Below are 20,125 nucleotides of genomic sequence, written 5' to 3'. Positions count from 1 at the left end.
GTGTAGTTTATCAGTTTCCTGATATTGTTCCTCAAGCTGACCTTGGCTTAGTGGTCAGGCAAGTGTCGAGTGTTACACTGAGATACTTTGGTGTTTAACAGTGCTATAGTTGGTTCCCTTGTCACATAATATCCAACTCTTCCCTTGTATCTCAGTTTTGGAGGACATGGAGAAGGAAAAAACACACTTGAGTCTTCTTGGGGATGGGCTTTGAGTAGTTGGTGTCATAACTGCCTAACGCTACCATACGTTTCCCAGCTACATGATCAAAAATTGATCCTTGTGCAGCCACTGCTATATTGTCCGTATAGAAGAATAGATGTGTGTTGTTGGGGACTGGTTATTTCTTTGTATATATATTATACAGTGTTGGAGATAATACACTTCCTTATGGCAGCCCATTCTTCTGTATCCTCCCTCTACTGTTTTACCATTCAATCACATAAAATCTCCGATTTTGGAGGGAGCTGCCAATGATCCTTGTAAGCTTATTATCTCTAGTAATGTTACCGGAAAGCCACTCCAGTTATTAGCTTTGTTTCAAACCATCCTCAATATGCTGCATAAGGTTTATAATTTGGCCACAACGTGACCTCCTTGGCCTAAACCCTGCTTGTTCCCTTATGATCTTTGCATCAATGAATTTTGAGTGCCTTGTAGAGGTGGCAGAGGAGTGATACAGGTTGGCAATTTTTTGGATCGTCTGAGTCTTTTTCAGGTTTCAGTAAGGCAGCAATTCTAGCCTGCCTTCACAATTTCAGGACCTTAAATATGGCTATACAGTTGTTCATCAATTGCAGGAGCCACTCCAGAGTATGGGGACCAAGCTGTTTTATACGTTTTGTTCTTATGACATCAAACCTGCTGCTTTATTCATTTTCATAGTCTTTATGACTTCCTTCAAATACCACAAAAGGGGTATTTAAACTCTTGTTCAGATGGCTTGTTTCCACACTTTATCTCATTCTTCCATTCTTCAGCTACTTGGTCTGCTGTTATGTCGATATGATTTTATTGTGGTTGAGTTCTATCTCCACCTAGATTTTTCAGGAGTTTTCAAGCTTCTCTGCTGTTCTGTTTCAGGTCTAGGTTCTCCACTAATTCACATTGGGTAGTGCTTGCATCAGCTCTATAAATAAATAAATAAATAAACAAGCTAGGGAAGGGTGACTTATTTCTGTCAATAGAAAGCACCGCAGGTTTGAAAAGCAGCACCTCTGCTCAATAGGGTGTGAAAATGTTTTGTGACAGTTAATGGCAGATCAAGTGGCAACTAATTTACGATATGCTAGACATAATACTTTTTGTAATGGTAATAAACCAGGTAGATGGTTAGCTTATTTGTTAAGGAAGAAGCAAAGGGCTTCTAATATAGATAGAATAGAACATAAGGGTAAAGTAGTGTACCAGCAGAGTCTTATTAAAAAGACTTTTGTTGATTTTTATTCTAAGCTGTATGCTAGAGATAAGATTAGAGATGAAGATATAGATGTTTATTTGGCAAAAGCTAATATTCCTGTTCTTACGCAAGAACAAAAGGAAGGGATGAATCAATTGATAACTGATGAAGAAATTTTTTTAGCAATCAAACAATTAAAAGTGGGTAAAGTGCCGGGTACTGACGGATTGACTGCTGTGTATTATAAAAATTTGCAGTTAGAAATGGTGAAGCCTCTAAGGCACAGGTCGACAACCTGCGGCTCCGGAGCCGCATGCGGCTCTTTGAGCCGTCTCTTGCGGCTCCCAGCCGCCCGGTGCGCGCGCACCTCTTCCAACGGGCAGTGGTGCGCGCGCACCTCTCCAAATGGAGAGTGGCACCGCCCGTTTGGAGAGGTGCACGCGAACCTCCCCGAATGGGCGGAGGTGCGCGTGCACCTCCCCAAACCTTTGGAGAGGTGCGCGCATACCTCCGCGCGAATGGGCAGCGGTGCCGCTCTTTGAGGAAGCTGCTGCGGCCCGTCTGCGAAGCTGCCGCTTTACTTTTTTGCCCCTTCGCACGGAGGAACTTTACTTTTTTGCCCCTTCGCACGGAGGTACGCACGCACCTCCCCAAAGGTTTGGGGAGGTGCGCGCGCAACTCCGGTCGTTCGGAGAGGTGCGCGCGCACCTCTCGGAATGGGCAGGGGCACCTCTCTTTTTGAGGAAGCTGCCACGGCCCGTCTGCGAAGCTGCCGAAAGCGGCAGCTTCGCAGACGGGCCGCAGCAGCTTCCTCAAAGAGCGGCACCGCTGCCCATTCGCGCGGAGGTACGCGCGCACCTCCGGTCGTTCGGAGAGGTGCGCGCGCACCTCTCGGAATGGGCAGGGGCGCCGCTCTTTGAGGAAGCTGCCACGGCCCGTCTGCAAAGCTGCCGAAAGCGGCAGCTTTGCAGACGGGCCGTCGCCGTTGGGCAACCGGGAACCGGTTCCATCTCATTTTTTAAAAAATGGCAGCCGCGTGCGCCCGCGCATGCGCAAAAAACCTTTTTGCGCATGCGCGTGCATGGACACACGCACGCGGCTCCCTCTTTTTTTAATTTGTGATGGAACCGGTTCCCAGTGGCTCTTTTTCTTTTTTAGGTTGCCGACCCCTGCTCTAAGGGAACTGTTCCAGACAATTCAAATGGGAAGAGGGGTACCTCCGTCTTGGAAGACTGCTTTTATTTCCTTGATCCCGAAGGAAGATCAGGATGTCACCCAAGCAAAAAATTATAGGCCAATATCACTTTTGAATACGTACTACAAGATATTTGCCAAAGTTTTAGCTAACAGATTAATGAGGGTAATACAACAAGTAATTCATGGTGATCAAACTGGGTTTATAAGTGGTAGACAAATGAAGAACAATGTGAGACATATTGTGGATTTGTTGGAATTTTTGGAAAGAAACAATCAGATCCTTGCAGCGCTGATCTTTTTGGATGCTGAAAAAGTCTTTGATCAATTGGATTGGCAATTTCTGATGAAAGTATTAGAGAAAATGGAATTTGGGGGTAAATTTTTACAACCAATCAGGGCAATATATCAAAAGCCCTTCGCCCAGTGCGCTCCCACAGGGAGGGTCTGCTCAGGGTTCCGCCGGTGAGAGATTGCCGGCGGGTGACACCCAGGGATAGGGCCTTCTCGGTGGGAGCGCCTGCCCTCTGGAACCAGCTGCCGGTAGAGCTGAGGACTGCTCCCGACCTCCGATCATTCCGCCGGGGCCTGAAGACCTGGCTCTTTGAGCTCTCGGGCCCAGGCTGAGGAGAAAATTTTAACTGGGGTTTTAATCTACAGGGTGAATTTAATGCTTTTTTAATTGGTTTTAACTTTTGTATGTTTCGATTTTAATTCCCTGTAAACCGCCCTGAGTCCTCAGGGAAAGGGCGGTATACAAATGCAAATATTAAATTAAATTAAAAGCAAACAGCCCGCATAATAGTTAATAATAGTCTGACTGAATTATGTAATATTGAAAAAGGCACAAGGCAGGGGTGCCCGTTGTCACCTCTATTATTTGTTTTAACATTGGAAATATTACTGATTAAAATACGTGATTCGGATAAAATCAAGGGAATTCAAATTAAAGACCAGGATTATAGATTGAGGGCGTTTGCAGATGATCTGGTTGTTACAGTGACTCAGCCTGATTATTCAGTTGTAGAATTGATGGAGATAATAACGCAATATGGGAAAGTTTCTGGATTTAAGATCAATATACAAAAAACTAAAATGTTGTCTAAAAACATGATAGTATCACAAAAGGCTGTTTTAGAAGAGCTAACAGGATTTGAAATAGTTAAAAGGGTTAAATATTTGGGGATATATTTGTCACCCTCAAATGTAAAGTTATATAAAAATAATTATGAAAAGTTATGTGGAAAAGTACAAAAAGAATTAGATAGTTGGAAAAAATTACAATTATCCTTATTGGGAAGAATTGCAGCAGTGAAAATGAATGTTTTGCCAAAATTTTTATTTTTATTTCAAATGATACCTATACTTAAAAAGGATTCAAATTTGGAGGAATGGCAAAAAGGAGTTAATAAATTTGTTTGGGCAGGGAAAAGCCACGAGTTAAATTTAAGATAATGCAAGATACGCGTGAAAGAGGTGGTCTTAAAATGCCTAATTTCAAATTATATTATGAAGCTGCTGCTTTGTCAGCGATAAGTGACTGGTTTAATTTAACACAAGCGAGATTATTAAATCTTGAGGGTCATGATTTGTTATTTAGATGGCATGCATATTTATTGTATGATAAGAAGGTGGATAATGTGTTTAAGATACATATTTTAAGGTTTGCTCTGTTGTGAGTTTGGAAAAAGTACAGACATAAGTTAAATTATAAGATACCTATTTGGGCAATACCTAAACACGCAATAGAAAATATAAATGTGGGATTTAAACATGATGTGACTACATATAAGGAAATTTTAAGTTTGGAAAGGAATGTATGGCAATTAAAGTCATATAACATTTTAAAAGAAGAAAAGATTGTACAAACCTGGTTTCAGTATGGGCAATTACAGGCTAGGTGGAAAGAGGACCAGAAAACTGGTTTTTCAATGATTGATGAAAATTTGGTAAAGCAAATTAGAGATCAAGGTCAAGCACATATAAAAAGGATATATCTTGCATTGATAGAAATTGATTCAGAAACGGAACTTGTTAAAGATTGTATGATAAAGTGGGCTCAGAATTCAAGAAGTTATTACAATGGATACTTGGGAAAAGATTTGGGTGAGAAATGTAAAATTTACACAGGCCCAAAATTTAAGAGAGAACTTTTACAAAATGTTTTATAGGTGGCATTTAGATCCTAAAAAATTAGCAAGTATGTATCCGAACTGTCAGTCCAAATGTTGGAGGTGTGGTTGTGAGGATGCAACGTATTTTCATATATGGTGGACTTGTAAAAAGGTTAAAGCTTTTTGGATTAAAATTTGGTGGAATATGCAAAAGATATTCAAGAAAATGATAAAGTTTTCTCCGCAATTGTTTTTATTGGGTATTATCACAGATACCACCGTTGTAGATATTAAATTGATGTTGAATTTAATTACGGCAGCGAGACTTTTAGTAGCACAATATTGGAAGAAGGAAGAACTGCCGACTATAGAAGAATGGACTTTAAAAGTTTCTAACTTGGCGGAGATGGCAAAGATTTCAGCGTATTTGAAAGATCAATCGCAACAGAGATATACTGTGGAGTGGAAGAGATGGATAGATTATATTCAGAATAAATATGGGACTAAAAAGTTTCACTTAGCATTTGTATAAGTAACGGATTTATATGATGTACAATTAGCTTGTAGTTATTTTATTAAGAGTCAAAGTGCGATAGAATTTAATATCTTATTGTTGTTTGCATATTTTAGATTATGTTTGTTTGTATTTTTATACCCTGTATTTAGCTCTGGGAAGTCGGGGAGGGGAGGGGAGAGTTGGGGAGGATTGGGGGGAGGGGAGGGGTTTTGTATTCAAAATGTACTGTAAAACTTTTCAATAAAAAAATGTTTTGTGACAGATAGAATGAGGGGCCAATCAAATATGTTTAGGTCAGTTTGGTCCAACTAGACAAGGTCCAGGCATGGAACAGAGCATTTCTGAGGTCCCAATCCACTATCATCACTCTGCCAGCCATTTCCAAGGAAGATGGGATGCGAGGCCTGGCCGTATTTATCTCTGATATCTGAAACTGTAAGTGATTGTAGCTAAGAGGAAGACAGGCAGGCAGAGCCCAATGAATCTTGTTTCAAAAAAAAAGACAATTTCATTTAAATACATTGGTTTGAAATTTTTAATAATCTTTGAGATTCAAATATAGCTAAGCCATAGCTCAACATGATTCAGTTATATTTATGCAATACTTTTGATGTCAGCATTACAGCCTTGGATTAATTTTCTTTCCATAATGACATCATCTATACTGACATCATAGAATGTTGGTGAAATAAATGGTTGATGGAAAAATGGGGTCACATAATTGTCAGCTCCATGGCAACTGTTGTGAGGTCATTGGAGCAGCTGGTAGATCCTTGCCCTACTTGGAGGCACGCTGGATTATAAGTGATAGATGTTCCTAGGTGCAGGCAAGAAAATTTGTGCTCATACCAGGTATTGGCCCCCGAACCAGTAATGGCCAACATGGTGAAAACCATCTGGCAATTCAAAGAAATAAATGAGGCAGGAGACACACCAACAGGAATTGAGAGTCAGACTCAGGGCAGCAAGGAGGAGTTTGGAAAGACTGCTAGTATCTCCCAAAAGAAGAAAGGTATCGCTTTCCATGGGTGAGTGATCTGGGAAGGGAAAGAATGGAGGTGGAGTTCAGTGTATTTGTTGCAGCAAATTTTGTACAGGGATGTGAGTATGCCAGTTGCACATCTATTTGCCTACAAATGTTTTCAGATTCAGTCCCAGGGTTCTTCAGGTTGAAAGACCAAAGCAGATGATGCAAAAAAATCTTCTCCGGAATTTGGAGAATTGCTGCCCTCAGATCCCAGCTTTGCTGGACTATAGCTTCCAGAATTTGTGGCCTCATGGTCAGTCTGAGAATAATGAATTTCTAGTTCAGCATTAGGCTAAGTAGATAATCAATTGCATCTGATCTAGAGCAGGTGTGATAACAATAGTTATTACTAACAATACTGGCTAGGTATTGTGAGAATTCATCTAAGCCTCAGGGGAGGTATTTCACACCAGCACTAATTTGCTGCTGCTATTATTATTATTATTATTATTATTATTATTATTATTATTATTATTATTATTATTATTATTATTAATTGCACAGTCAGCCAGATGTTCAGACTGGATTTGCCATTTTTGTCTACCTATCGAGTCCTTACCAAGGACCTGGGATAGGCAGATGTGGATGTTTGATGGTATTATAGATATTGTCACTATTATTATTATTAAATAATAGTAATAGTAATAATAATGATGATGGTAGTGGTGGTGGTAGTGGTGATGATGATGATGATGATGTTGGAAGGGACCTTGGAGGTCATCTAGTCCAACCCCCTGCTCAGGCAGGAAACCCTATACCATTTCAAACAAATGGCTGTCCAGTCTCTTCTTAAAAACTTTCAGTGTTGGAGCATTTACCACTTCTGGAGGCAGGTTGTTCCACTGGTTAATTGTTCTAACTGTCAGGAAGTTTCTCCTTAGTTCTAGGTTGCTTCTCTCCTTGATTAGTTTCCATCCTTTGCTTCTTTTCTTGCCTTCGGGCACTTTGGACAATAGCTTGACTCCCTCTACTTTGTGGCAACCCCTGAGATATTGGAACACTGCTATGTTCCCCCTCGTCCTTCTCTTCATTAAACTAGGTCACAGGTGTGCAACCTGCGGCTCCGGATGTGGCTCTTTCAGCCGTCTCCTGCGGCTCCCAGTCCTCTGCCATGTGCAGTCCAAAAAAAAAAATGGGACTAAAAAAGTTCAATCAATTCAAATATGCAGGGTAGGTGCATATCTTGCCTTGGCTCCACTCTTCAGTCAAACCCTGTTCTGCACATGCGGACACATTTTTTGCGGCTCCCAGTTTTTCCTTTTGTGAGGGAACCGGTTCCGAGTGGCTCTTTCACTGTTTCAGGTTGCTGACCCCTGAACTAGGTAAAGGTAAAGGTTCCCCCGCACATGCGTGCTAGTTGTTTCCGACTCTAGGGGCCGGTGCTCATCTCTGTTTCAAAGCCGAAGAGCCAGCGCTTGTCCGAGAACGTCTCCGTGGTCATGTGGCCGGCATGACTAGATGCCAAAGGCACATGGAACTAGACATACCTAATTCCAGCAACCGTTCCTTAAATATTTTAATCAGTGCTTTTTTTGAAAAAAAAAGTGCTGGAACTGACATTATACAACCTGCCTTGCCTACCCTACAAGGTTCATTCAAAAAAGGTGCCGGAACTCCATTGTGGGCATTCTATGACAAAAAAAGCCCTGGTTTTAACCTCCAGTCCCCTAATCATCTTTGTTGCTCTTTGTACTCTTTCCAGAGTCTCAACATCTTTTTTACATCTTGGTGACCAAAACTGGATGCAGTATTCCAAGTGTGGTCTTGATTCTATCCCTCTGTTAATGCAGCCTAGCATTGTGTTGGCTTTTTTGGAAGCTGCAGCACACTGCTGGCTCATATTTAAGTGATTGTCCACTAGGATTCCGAGATCCGTCTCACAATTACTACTATTGAGCAAGGTACCACCTATGCTATACCTGTGCATTTGGTTTTTCTTGCCTAAATGTAGAACTTTACTTTTTTCACCATTGAAATTCATTTTGTTCAAGTCTGTTAAGATCCTTCATTATCTTAAGCCTATCTTCCGGATTGATTTTATCTTCTAGAGCAGGGGTGTCAAATTGCCAGCCCGCAGGCTGGTTTCATCATACTGAACCCGTGCCCACCCCATTGCCAGCAATGCAAAAAGAGTCGCGATACGTCACGACACATCACGTGACGTGGCAAGTTTGACATCAGTGTTTAAAAGTGATTCTATTAAATCAAATTGGTTTTTGGTTCCAATAACATGTAACTTAAAAGCCAGTCAGCCCTTCTTCATACATGGTGCTGATTCAGGCTCAGGAACTTACACTTTAGTTTACCCTTTCTAGCAAAGCATATGAATCATTGCTCCTTTTAAAAAACTCATTTCTGATTTCTGCCCAGGCAAGCAGGAGAAAAAAAGCCTTCCCATTATTTTCTTCATTTTCTGGTCCCAATTATAGTTCTGAAGAAAATCCAGGTTTTCCATATATAAGGCTGTTAAATACTGCTTTCTTAAGTGAGATATTTGTTCACTCAGCTAGATAAGAAATTGCACCTTAAGATGGTTGTCACTGATATCTCAGAAATCCTGGCTTTGTATGTGCTTGATTTATTTTCCCTGGTGACTTTTTCTAAATGTAGCCTTTTCTATAGACTTTGAGCTAACTTATGGGTAGAATCCTACAGAGTGGCTGAAACAGTATCTTACACAGTCATTTGCGCCTGGTTTGATCTTGTGAACTCTGAGGTAGCAGACAGGGTCCTCTGTGACATTAATTTTGCCACGAGCGGCTTGAATTCCTCGTCCAATTAAACTTCTCTGTTTTGTAGCACTGACCATGAAAGTTTTTTGGACTATCTAAGAGATGGATAGATGTGATGGTGGGTGGGTGGCATTATTCTGCAGGGGTTCCATTTTTTCGTTATATTTGTAATGTCAAGAGAAGACAACAAAAGTGACACCATAGGGCACTTGAATGTGCAATGCTCTAGGATTTGATTCTCTCTCCTCTTATCTCTCCCCTTTTTGTTATTTAAAGAAACCACTGGGAAAGGTCATTTGTTGGTTTGAAAGGAGAGTTCAACAGTATGTACTACATTATATATAACGACACCAAACTTTATGGCTGAACATAGCAGGAAATGCAGAGGTGATCTTCACGTGGGGTGTGAAGTGAGAGATTGGATGGGATGGCAAGAAACTATATTAAACTGAATCATAGCATGAGGATGTTATTGCTTGTTCAGAAAGAATTGGTCTTATTTTGTGCCCCAGTGTTGGCTTTAGACAGGTTCGCATTCCTTGACAGAGTTAGAATAAAAATAGGGATCATTAGCAGATGGATTCTATTACCAAGAAAGCCTTTCCCAAGTGTTGTCTAGTGTTCCCGTTGTGTCCTTTGGGACTGGAAGACATTGACAGACACTCTTATCCTCATTGCCTCAACATTGTTTATTCCAATATACTTTGCATGGGCTGCCTTTGAAGATTATTTAAAACTCAAGTTGGTGCTCATAGGCTGTGAGCTGAGACCTGCTTCAGCAGGGTAGCATTGGCCTGGGAACTATGTATTGGTTAATAAATTTTCCTATATAAAATCCTTATTTTATTCTATAAAACCTTCCCCCTGTTGGGTTATGATACTTTAGGAACCATCTTCTTCACATAGATATTGTGGGTCCTATCTGGGAGGGGCTTCTTTGGAATCCACTCCCCCCCACCACTTTAAGAAGTGATGGAGATGAGAGCCTTTTTTATAGTTGCCCTATCTCTTTGGAATAGTCTGTTGCTTAAATTTATTGGTGGAGGGATACGATAGTGTTATGTATGGGTTTAAAGAAGCACCTTAAGCAGCGGCATAGCCAATACCACCAGGTGGCGCTATACCGAAACTGTTGTGGCTGGGATAAGCTTTCTGCGGGAAACGGAGGTTTAAACTGATTGGTTGGGTGTGTACCTGGACAGGTATATAAAGGGTACAGGTAACCCCTATTCACCAACTCAATTTTCACACCAATAAAGAGCTGCTATGCCGAACTCTGCTGCCTGCGTCCTTCCTGCGTTCCTGAACCCAATATTTAACAGATAGTATGTGGGTCACCCAAAATGTGTTAACTTGGCTGCAATATATAAATGATGCAATACATAAATAAAACCAGATGCTCTAACAATGCATTGGATTTCAATTCTCAAAATTTCCAGGACAATATTCCAGAATTTCCATATAGTAATCCCATAAATTGGGGGTGTTAACAACAAACACAAACTTAGAAAGCATCATGTTTGGGAGAGGTGAACTAGGATTTTGTCTGTCATTTTTTTTCATATCTCCATGTATTGACACTTGTTTGCTCATCAAGGGAGTTTAGAAAACATGGCAGAAAAATGGTAAAATTGCTACCAGCCAAGGATTGTATTTGGTCCCCAAAAGTTTAGGTTGCCAAGAGATATGTTAGCCATTGAGGCATCACAATGTCTTTATTGTAGTAAATTATCAAAACTACCATAAATATATTATGTAATATATTATGTAAGAAAAATGTAGTCCATTACTATTATCTAAGGATAATGAATGTACTTTTTCGCAACCCAGAGTTGAGCCCCATTTTACCAGCGAAAGCCCTAATCTGAACTTGAAGCGTTCTTCTGCTTGTACTAATGTTTCTCTCCTGAATCTTACTGATGGGGAACGTGATGATTCCACCACGGAGAATGAGTCCACAGATGATGAGGGCCTGCCGTGGGGAGCAGGGGACGAAAGATGGGATCCTCTGCTTCCCATCAAGCCAGCTTGGTCAGAAGATGAAGACAATGCTTCTAGCCAACAGGTGAGGAAATGAGTCACAAGCCCACATACCTGTTGCTGCTTTACTATATCATTATATTGTTCTGAATTAGCATTGTTCTAATAATAAACAAGTAAAAAATGCTTCTTTTCCCCTTACCCCCAAAAATAACTCTTATGGCTCTTTAAATAATAAGGTGATTATGCCAATAAGCTACTGTATGCCATGATAGCTATTTGTTTAAGTGCATAAAACACTAGTCTCTTTAGTGCTAGGTAAAGGTAAGGTAAAGGTTCCCCCGCACATGCGTACTAGTCGTTTCCGACTCTAGGGGCCGGTGCTCATCTCCGTTTCAAAGCCGAAGAGCCGAAGAGCCAGCGCTTGTCTGAGGACGTCTCCGTGGTCATGTGGCCGGCATGACTAGACGCCAAAGGCGCACGGAACGCTGTTACCTTCCCACCGGAGTGGTCCCTATTTTTCTACTTGCATTTTTTACGTGCTTTCGAACTGCTAGGTTGGCAGAAGCTGGGACGAGTAACAGGCGCTCACTCTGCTACGCGGCACTTGGGATTTGACCCGCCAAACTGCCGACCATCTGATCGACAAGCTCAGCGTCCTAACCCACTGAGCCACCGCTGCAGTAGATTAACAGGTTCTCTTGCAAATTTCTCTTGCAAACATGCTGGTGTACAGCATGTTGTCTTGGTTTATATTTTAACAAGAAAAAAGGACATTATTAATTAATTAACAGTCAATAATGATTAATTTTGATAATTCCATAATTAATAAATTAATAATACATTTCTTTGATCTTCCCTTCTCCCATTTTTATTTTCCTTCTTCAACCTTAGCCAAAATATAATTTTTAATATTTTCAATATATAAATGGTTAGGTATAGGCATTTTTTATATTTATACAAATAATAATAATCTCCCTATATAACATTCTTTTCAGCTTATATTATTCTCATAATCATCATCTCATTAGTTCAGCATACATCTATTTTTATAATTTTTGTTCGATTAGATTCCCTGATATTCAATCCAATTCTTATCAGTCATAATTTCTTCATATTAAGTCATCTCATTGTCTAAATTTTCCCATTTAGGTACATCATCCCAATATTTTATGTCATGCATTATAAAAATACTATACTTTTTATCTACTTATAGTATCTAGATATACCATCCCTTTTAATCAGTTTATATTATACTTATATATTAATAAAAGTTACATCAACCTATTATTTTAACATTTAATATATTATAAAACATACTATATTACTTAAATCTCATTATTATTCTTGTTATAAGGCCCCTTTATGTTCAAAATTCTCTGTCCTTTTAGCCATATTCAAACAAATGTTTATTCATGTAATAGTCCATCTGGTGGGGCGAGTCAAATCTCTTGTATCTGTCTGTGATCTTCTTCTTTTGCCAAGTAATTTTCCAAATTGATGTAATCCACTTACCCAACAGTTCCTGTATTTTTACAAAGGTTGGGAATACAAAAGATGAAGTAAGTAAGATAAATTCTTTCTGTCCCCCAAACTTTAATGGTTCTCCATTTTTTTTGTTGTATCAGAACCTTGTAGATTTTTTCCTGTTTGTGTCAAATTGTAATTTTTTTCCTTTGTTATTTCATCAATTTGATCATACACTTCTAGTTTGTAATCTGCTGTCTGATTTGTTTGTTCCTTTGTCGTTATTTCCTGGGTATTTTTTAATTGTAGATTGGAGATATACTCATTTAAATCCTCAAAGTTGTTTTGAATTTCGACAGGGTTTGAATCTATTGTCATTTGCATTTCTCCTAACATTACATATATTTCCTCCAGGAAAGTATTTATCTTACCTTGAAGTATTGCTTCTGGAGCCCCTTGATTTTTCAGGAGAAAATATTGAATGTGGCTTCCTGTCATTTTTTGATATGTATGTGATATCCATGTTCTCTCCCCCCTTCAAATAATCATTCATCAATATTTTAATTCAAAAGTCAAATTTATCAGTCAGTCAGAATTACAGATTCAGTATATTAAGCCACTTTAAATCGTTCCTGCAAATTCTCCTCTAAAAGATTAGCCAAAAAGCCAAGGTTTTTCTTTTCCATAAACAGTTCTTAGGTTTAAGCAACAGTCCATGTGTTTGTTTATTTTTCTTTCAAACACTTTTTAATCTTATAGCTGGCTCTTCCTTTGTTCCCAGCTGTCTTCAAGGTTATTTGCAATTCAAAGGAACAACTTTTCCTTTGTTTCTGGGCACTTCTTAGTGGGTTATCATGAGTAGTATATGATTGACTGTCAAGATAGCTACATTCAGTTAGTTGCTATCCTCTGTAGACTTCTAAATAAAAAGTGGGAAATGGAGGAGGAGGAGGAGGACTGTCCCTTTTTAAAAATGCTGTAAGTGTTTCTGCAGTTTGTCCCTTTCGTTTACCTTTATATTAAATTTGGATTTCATCACAAAGAAAGGAACACAAAACCGCATTCTTGTGAGGATTTTCTGAGTTGTATTTTCTAAAGGTTCACTTTGAGGTGAAGGATGTCTTAGATGAACAATATGTTCCTCCTCTTGCTTTAGCCCAGTTGTGTACCACATCTGCAGCCAAGCCAAGGTGACCAATTGTTCCAGCCAGCCCATTCGGCAGGAAGGAAAGGAAATGAAGAAACAGAACACTGAAGACCAGCCTGTTAAATAAGATAGTTGGAATCACATAATTGGAGTCCTGGCCCAGTTTTAAGCTTGTTGCAATACGCATAACAAAATGGACAGGATTTAATCAAGTGATCACAGCTGCCACGTTGACTTATTTGATCCATGACCCCAAGGGAAATTAAAGTAATTGACACACACACATGCCCACAACTGCCATCAAAGATAACTTTTAGGTTTTCTCAGGTTAGCATTTTCCAGGTGTATTGGAATACTTCAATTGGAGTTCCTAACTAGCCAAGTTATATGGTTGGGAATTGAGACCATTGTAGTTTATGACATCTTGAGGATGCTAGGTTAGAGAAAGGTATTTTGTTGCCTCTGGTGCTCCATTTTATTTTCTTTGTGGACTTGAACTCTATAGAGTTTTACTGTATCAGATTGCTAATTGGAAAAGAAAACAGCGCACAAATAGCCTGAATACCCCCAAATTAATCTTATTCTTTCCCTGTCGCTTCCCCTACTTTGCTTAGGAGAAACTGCATAACTTGCAGCAACAGGTTCAAGTAGAAGACCTTCGTTGGTAAGACCTCATGTTAATTGCTGGAACAGGGGATGGCGATTGGGGTCTCCAAACAACTCCAAACAACATCCTGCTGCGGCGTCTCAGGGGATTGGGAGTGGGAGGCACGGTTCTTCGGTGGTTCTCCTCCTATCTCCTGGGACGTTCGCAGTCGGTGTTGGCAGGGGGGCAGAGATCGGCCCCTAGGTCTCTCGTTTGTGGAGTTCCTCAGGGATCGGTTCTCTCGCCTCTCCTGTTCAACATCTACATGAAACCGCTGGGTGAGATCATTCGTGGTTTTGGAGTTGGGTATCATCAATATGCCGATGATACCCAACTTTTTATTTCGACCGCAAACCACCCCAGTGATGCCCTCGCTGTGATGTCCCGTTGCCTGGAGGCTGTTCGGGTCTGGATGGGGAGGAACAGACTTCAACTCAACCCTGACAAGATTGAGTGGCTGTACATTCCGGCATCCTGGGACATTAAAAATGTTCCATCGCTTTCTATGGGGGGTGAGTCTTTACCCCCCGTGGATAGGGCTTGCAACTTGGGAGTCCTCCTAGATTCACGGCTTACCTTAGAAGCTCATATAGTAGCCGTGACTAGGGGAGCTTTCGCTCAGGTTCGCCTGGTGCGTCAGTTGCGGCCCTATCTAGACTGGGATGCCCTGTGTACGGTCACTCATGCGCTCGTGACCTCTCGTCTTGACTATTGCAATGCTCTCTACATGGGGCTTCCCTTGAAGACCACTCGGAGGCTCCAACTGGTACAGAATGCGGCCGCAAGAGTTGTCTTGGGAGTTTCCCGGTACTCCCATGTTACACCTTTGCTCCACGAGCTGCATTGGTTACCAGTTGTCTTCCGGGTGAGGTTCAAGGTCTTAGTGATGGTTTTTAAGTCCTTACATGGCATGGGTCCGGAATACCTCGGGGACCACCTGCTGCCGGCGTCGACTCCCCTCCGCCCTGTGCGTTCCCACAGAGAGGGCCTCCTCAGGGTGCCTCCGGTCAGAGAATGCCGGCTGGTGGCCCCCAGGGGGAGGGCCTTCTCTGTGGGCGCCCCGGCTCTGTGGAATCAACTGCCGGTTGAGCTCCGGATGGCACCGGATCTCCGCGCCTTCCGGCGCGGGTTAAAGACCCATTTATTCGAACAAGCTGGCCTGGCCTGATGGGGAGTTAACTTAGGGTTTTAATATTTGTATATTCTTACTGTTTTATTTTGGGCAATAATTTAATTCTTTTTTAACTTTTGTACTTTTGTATTTTTATTATATGCCCTGTTCACCGCCCTGAGTCCTTCGGGAGAAGGGCGGTATAAAAATTTAATAAAACTAAACTAAACTAAACTAAACTTTTGTACTTGATAAGTAGCTTGGAGGCAACATCCCCAAGGTTGCCCATTTTGGGGGAGAGTGAACTTCAATAGTGCACTGCTCCTCTTCATATCTCTCTGAGATGAGATTGGAGGGGTGGAGCCTTGATTTTGCTAGAGGCAACAAGATGTCCTCCAACCTGATCTTTTTCTATCACATCTCACTTTAGGAAATGGATGCTGGAGCTGGCCCAGAAGGAGGTGTTGCTGCTATTGGCTCATCTGGGGGTACGCTTGGAGGGAGTGCTTCCCCAGCGGGAAAGGACACAAGTGGAACAAGGCCAAGCACTCAGGATGCTGCGGGAGGAACTGGATGAAGTTTCTGCCACGTATGTGCCTCTCTTGAGCAAAGAGGCTCCCTTTTCTTGAAGCTGGATGGCCATATCTCTCCTCCTGTCTCCAGTCCTCCTAAGTCCTATTGAGTTGTGGCCTCTTAATCCCAGTGAAAGAAGTATCAGATTTAAGAGATGATGGAGTCAAGAATAATCCACTGTTTGCTGTTCCCTACAGCTACGATCTATTTGGCTGGCAAACTTGCATCTCTCTGAGCTGTTATAGGGCTTTGAATTTGTAATCTGTGAATGTTTGTCATTCTACTTGTTGACACTGTCACCGTTTTCTTTTCTTCTCATGCCAGGGCAAAGCGAGCATCAGTATCTCTGACTCAGCTCCGTGTAGATCTGGATGGGCTCTGGCAGGTGAATCCACTCCTGGAAGATGTATCCCAATATCTTGGAACACTCAAGAACATAGAAACACTCAATTGGCCTCCTTCTACTTGTGCTAGATGTTCCAGGTACCTAGTTCAAACTTCAGGGTCAGAATTGAAGAATATATGCCAACTTGATAATGAAAATCAGAAGGCTAGACCAAGGAAGGATGTGTAGATTAAGGCAATGTTAAGTTTGATTTCCCTGATTTCATGGAGGCCAGTGACGTAAAGCCTCTAAACAATGGTTTTCTTAATCATAATTTATTAAACAAAGCATAATTCTTGACATACTGTATGACTAATTGAGCCTGGAATTATAGTCATGACAGTCATTAAGCAGGTCACCATCTGACGGCACCTGATTTTGCAACATTTTTTGTGGAGGCTATTAAGCGAACACCACAATTCTTAAGCAAACACCACAGTTGTTAAGTGAACCAATTTTACTCAATGGGCATTTTACCAGAAACCAGAAGTAAATGCCAGAAATCTGCAAAAAGAAAATCTCAGGAAATCATCTGCAAGCATTCATAAATATGAGTGATATATCATTAATGATGACTATTTGCACTGGCTATATTCACACATGTTAAGCCATAAATCAAAGGTAGGCCTGGATTACTGTTTAAATTCCAGCCTGCTGGTGGGCTGCAGGAACTCTTCCAATGACTTGCTTATCCAAGAAGGGATGTTCTAGAGAGGTTTTCTGACAGAAGAAATTGTTAAAAATATAAATGTATTTCATCTTCTGGGCTAAGACTTCCATTCCCATCATATTTGCTGTTTTTTACTCAAAAACATAGAAATTTAATATTCTGCCTTTAAATTGTGACATTCTGTGATGTTTTGGGCAAAGCAGATGAGGTGCTGAACTTGATATAACTTATGCTTTGTAATCCCCAAGGGTGACAAAAGCTAAGATAAAACCAAACTTGCCATATTATGGCTTAGCATGATCGACCGACTGATTAAATCAATTTAATAGCTTTCCAGTTGAAATATGAACCAGAGTAGTTTACACCAATAGAGAACAAGTAATAAACCCTACAACATTAAAATACAATAAAATTAACTTTATCAACCAAAATAAATCCAGAAATGGTCAACTGGGAGAAAACCTCCATACCCAGTGTCTACGGAAAAGCCAGGTCTCAGGCCTTTGAAAAGCCAGGTCTCAGGGCCACCTGAATTTTGGGAAGAGTGCTGTGTAAGAGGGCAGGCACAGTGAAAAAGTAGTCCTGGGTGCTCCAAATAATGTAACTTAAATGAGGGGTGTCTGAGCATGACTACCTTTGTATTACTGCAGTCATCTCAAGCTTGACAATTTTATGCTGTATGGACCTCAATTCCTAGAATTCTCCACTTTTTATGAATGGAATGGAATGGAACGGAACGGAACAGAACAGAACAGAACAGAATAGAGCTGGAAAGGACTTTGGAGGTCTTCTAACCTAGTCCAGCCCCCTGCTCAAGCAAGAGAATCTGTAACATGAGCTGAAGCCTATCCAGCTTGACATTGCCGAGGGTGAAAAACACTCTCTTATTGGATGGACATGATGAATGAGAACAGTTACAAACTCTAAGATTTTTCTATCGAGTGCTACCCCCAAAAAACCCCCTTAAACAGTCCACAAACAGTATGTTAACCCAAAACACTGATTTAATTTTACAGATTTCCTTTCATGGTAAAAGGTAAAGGTAAAGGTTCCCCCGCACATGCGTGCTAGTCGTTTCTGACTCTAGGGGGCAGTGCTCATCTCCGTTTCAAAGCCGAAGAGCCAGCGCTTGTCCGAGGACGTCCTCTGGTCATGTGGCCGGCATGACTAGATGCCAAAGGCACACGGAACGCTGTTACCTTCCCACCGTAGTGGTCCCTATTTTTCTACTTGCATTTTTACGTGCTTTCGAACTGCTAGGTGGGCAGAAGCTGGGACGAGTAACAGGCGCTCACTTTGCTACGCGGCACTCAGGATTCGACCCGCCAAACTGCCGACCTTCCGATCGACAAGCTCAGCGTCCTAACCCACTGAGCCACCGCGTCCCTTTCCTTTCATGGACCAGCAAGTAATTTCAATTTTCCAGTTCACAAAAGAGAAGCCATTAATTTGACTAATCGCATGAGCAGTTAATTGGCTGCTGCTGAAAATGGAGATTTCTATAACATCCAGTATCTGTCGTTGGCTTTATATTCTTGACAACATCTGTTTTTTATTTCTTTGGAAAAGGTCAAGTTGCTAAAGCTTATGATAATGACAAGTATGTTTAGAAGAACGAAAAGGGCCTGGATTTTAAATAGCTTTTTAAAATTCTCTTTAAGCTTAGAATTTTCACACGCTCTCCTCTCCTCTTTCTTTTCTCCTGCTAACAGTAATTTTTAACCCTCTTCGAACTGACACTTTTATTTCACTTCCTGGTTCATTTCCTACCAACAGCTACAGCATTGTGAATACAGAGGTGCTGCGAAAGATGTTTGAGCATGCAACAGCACCCATTTTGGAGGAACTGAAGCAGCAGAGCCAATCAGAAGGCATATGCCCCAGCTGCCAGCATTTGCAGAAGTCGATGACACAGCGAGGCACAGAGTAGACTAAGCCCAGACCCTCCTGCCCCCAATAAAAAGATTTCAGAGTGAAGCCTTTCTAGAGCATTCTTCTGACCTTGGGTCGATGCAGGCCAGATCATGATCTGGGAGATTTGGAGCAGATCCATTTTTGATATGTACAATCTGCAAAGCTACAGAGAAGGAAATATTAAAAGGGCAAAAAAATATATTTCCTAAAAAGATATTGAAGAACCAGGAAATAATAAGTAATAAGTAATGAGACTAAGATGTTATCTAAGAATTTATCTATGAGTGAAAGGGATGTTATCTAAATTAACAGGTTTTGAAATAGTGAAAAAGGTTAAATATTTAGGAGTATATATTGCAGCTTCAAATGTAACATTGTATAAGAATAATTATGAAACTATGGTTGAAGGTACAAAGGGACTTAAATAATTGGAAAAAATTACAATTATCTTTCTTGGGAAGAATTGCAGTTGTTAAAATGAATGTTCTGCCAAAGTTTCTCTTTTTGTTTCAAATGATACCTATATTGAAAAAGGATGCCAACCTTGATCAATGGCAGAAGGGTATTAATAAATTTATTTGGGTGGGGAAAAAACCAAGAGTTAAATTTAAGATTTTACAAGATGCTAAGGGTGGCTCAGTGGGTTAAGACGCTGAGCTTGTCGATCAGTTTGGCGGGTCGAATCCCGAGTGCCGCGTAGCAGAGTGAGCGCCTGTTACTAGTCCCAGCTTCTGCCCACCTAGCAGTTCGAAAGCACGTAAAAATGCAAGTAGAAAAATAGGGACCACTCCGGTGGGAAGGTAACAGCGTTCCGTGCGCCTTTGGCGTCTAGTCATGCCGGCCACATGACCATGGAGATGTCCTCGGACAAGCGCTGGCTCTTCGGCTTTGAAACGGAGATGAGCACCGGCCCCTAGAGTCGGAAACGACTAGCACGCATGTGCGGGGGAACCTTTACCTTTACCTTTAGGGAAAGAGGGGGACTTAAGGCGCCGAATTTGAAATTGTATTACGATGCGGTTGCCTTGACGTGGGTTAGTGATTGGCTTAATTTAACTAATAAGAGAATACTTAATATTGAGGGTTGGGATTTGGTATATGGATGGCATGCATATTTGCTTTACGATAAGAATGTGGACAGGGCTTTTAAACCCCATATTCTTAGAAGTGCTTTATTGCGTGTCTGGAAAAAGTATTATTATAAGTTAAATTATAAAATACCGATTTGGGGAATTCCCGGACACGCGAT

General features: G+C 41.0%; 1 protein-coding gene across 1 annotated transcript; it reads left to right on the top strand.

Annotated features, from left to right (window-relative positions):
- Positions 1 to 6,106: 6,106 nt before the first annotated feature.
- Positions 6,107 to 18,892, top strand: LOC310650129 (testis-specific serine kinase substrate-like; the record flags this gene model as incomplete). The annotated part of the gene is made up of 6 exons (XM_083378965.1): positions 6,107 to 6,252; positions 10,814 to 11,048; positions 13,529 to 13,620; positions 15,765 to 15,923; positions 16,232 to 16,390; positions 18,739 to 18,892. 6 exons carry the CDS (start codon positions 6,107 to 6,109, stop codon positions 18,890 to 18,892), a joined length of 945 nt encoding a protein of 314 aa, XP_083235091.1.
- Between the last annotated feature and the right edge of the window lie 1,233 nt (positions 18,893 to 20,125).

The sequence above is a fragment of the Vipera ursinii genome (assembly GCF_947247035.1).
Source record: "Vipera ursinii genome assembly, chromosome: Z".
Classification (NCBI taxonomy): domain Eukaryota; kingdom Metazoa; phylum Chordata; class Lepidosauria; order Squamata; family Viperidae; genus Vipera; species Vipera ursinii.
The sequence above is the reverse complement of the archived record's forward strand: the minus strand, read 5'-3'. Positions and strand labels throughout refer to the sequence as shown.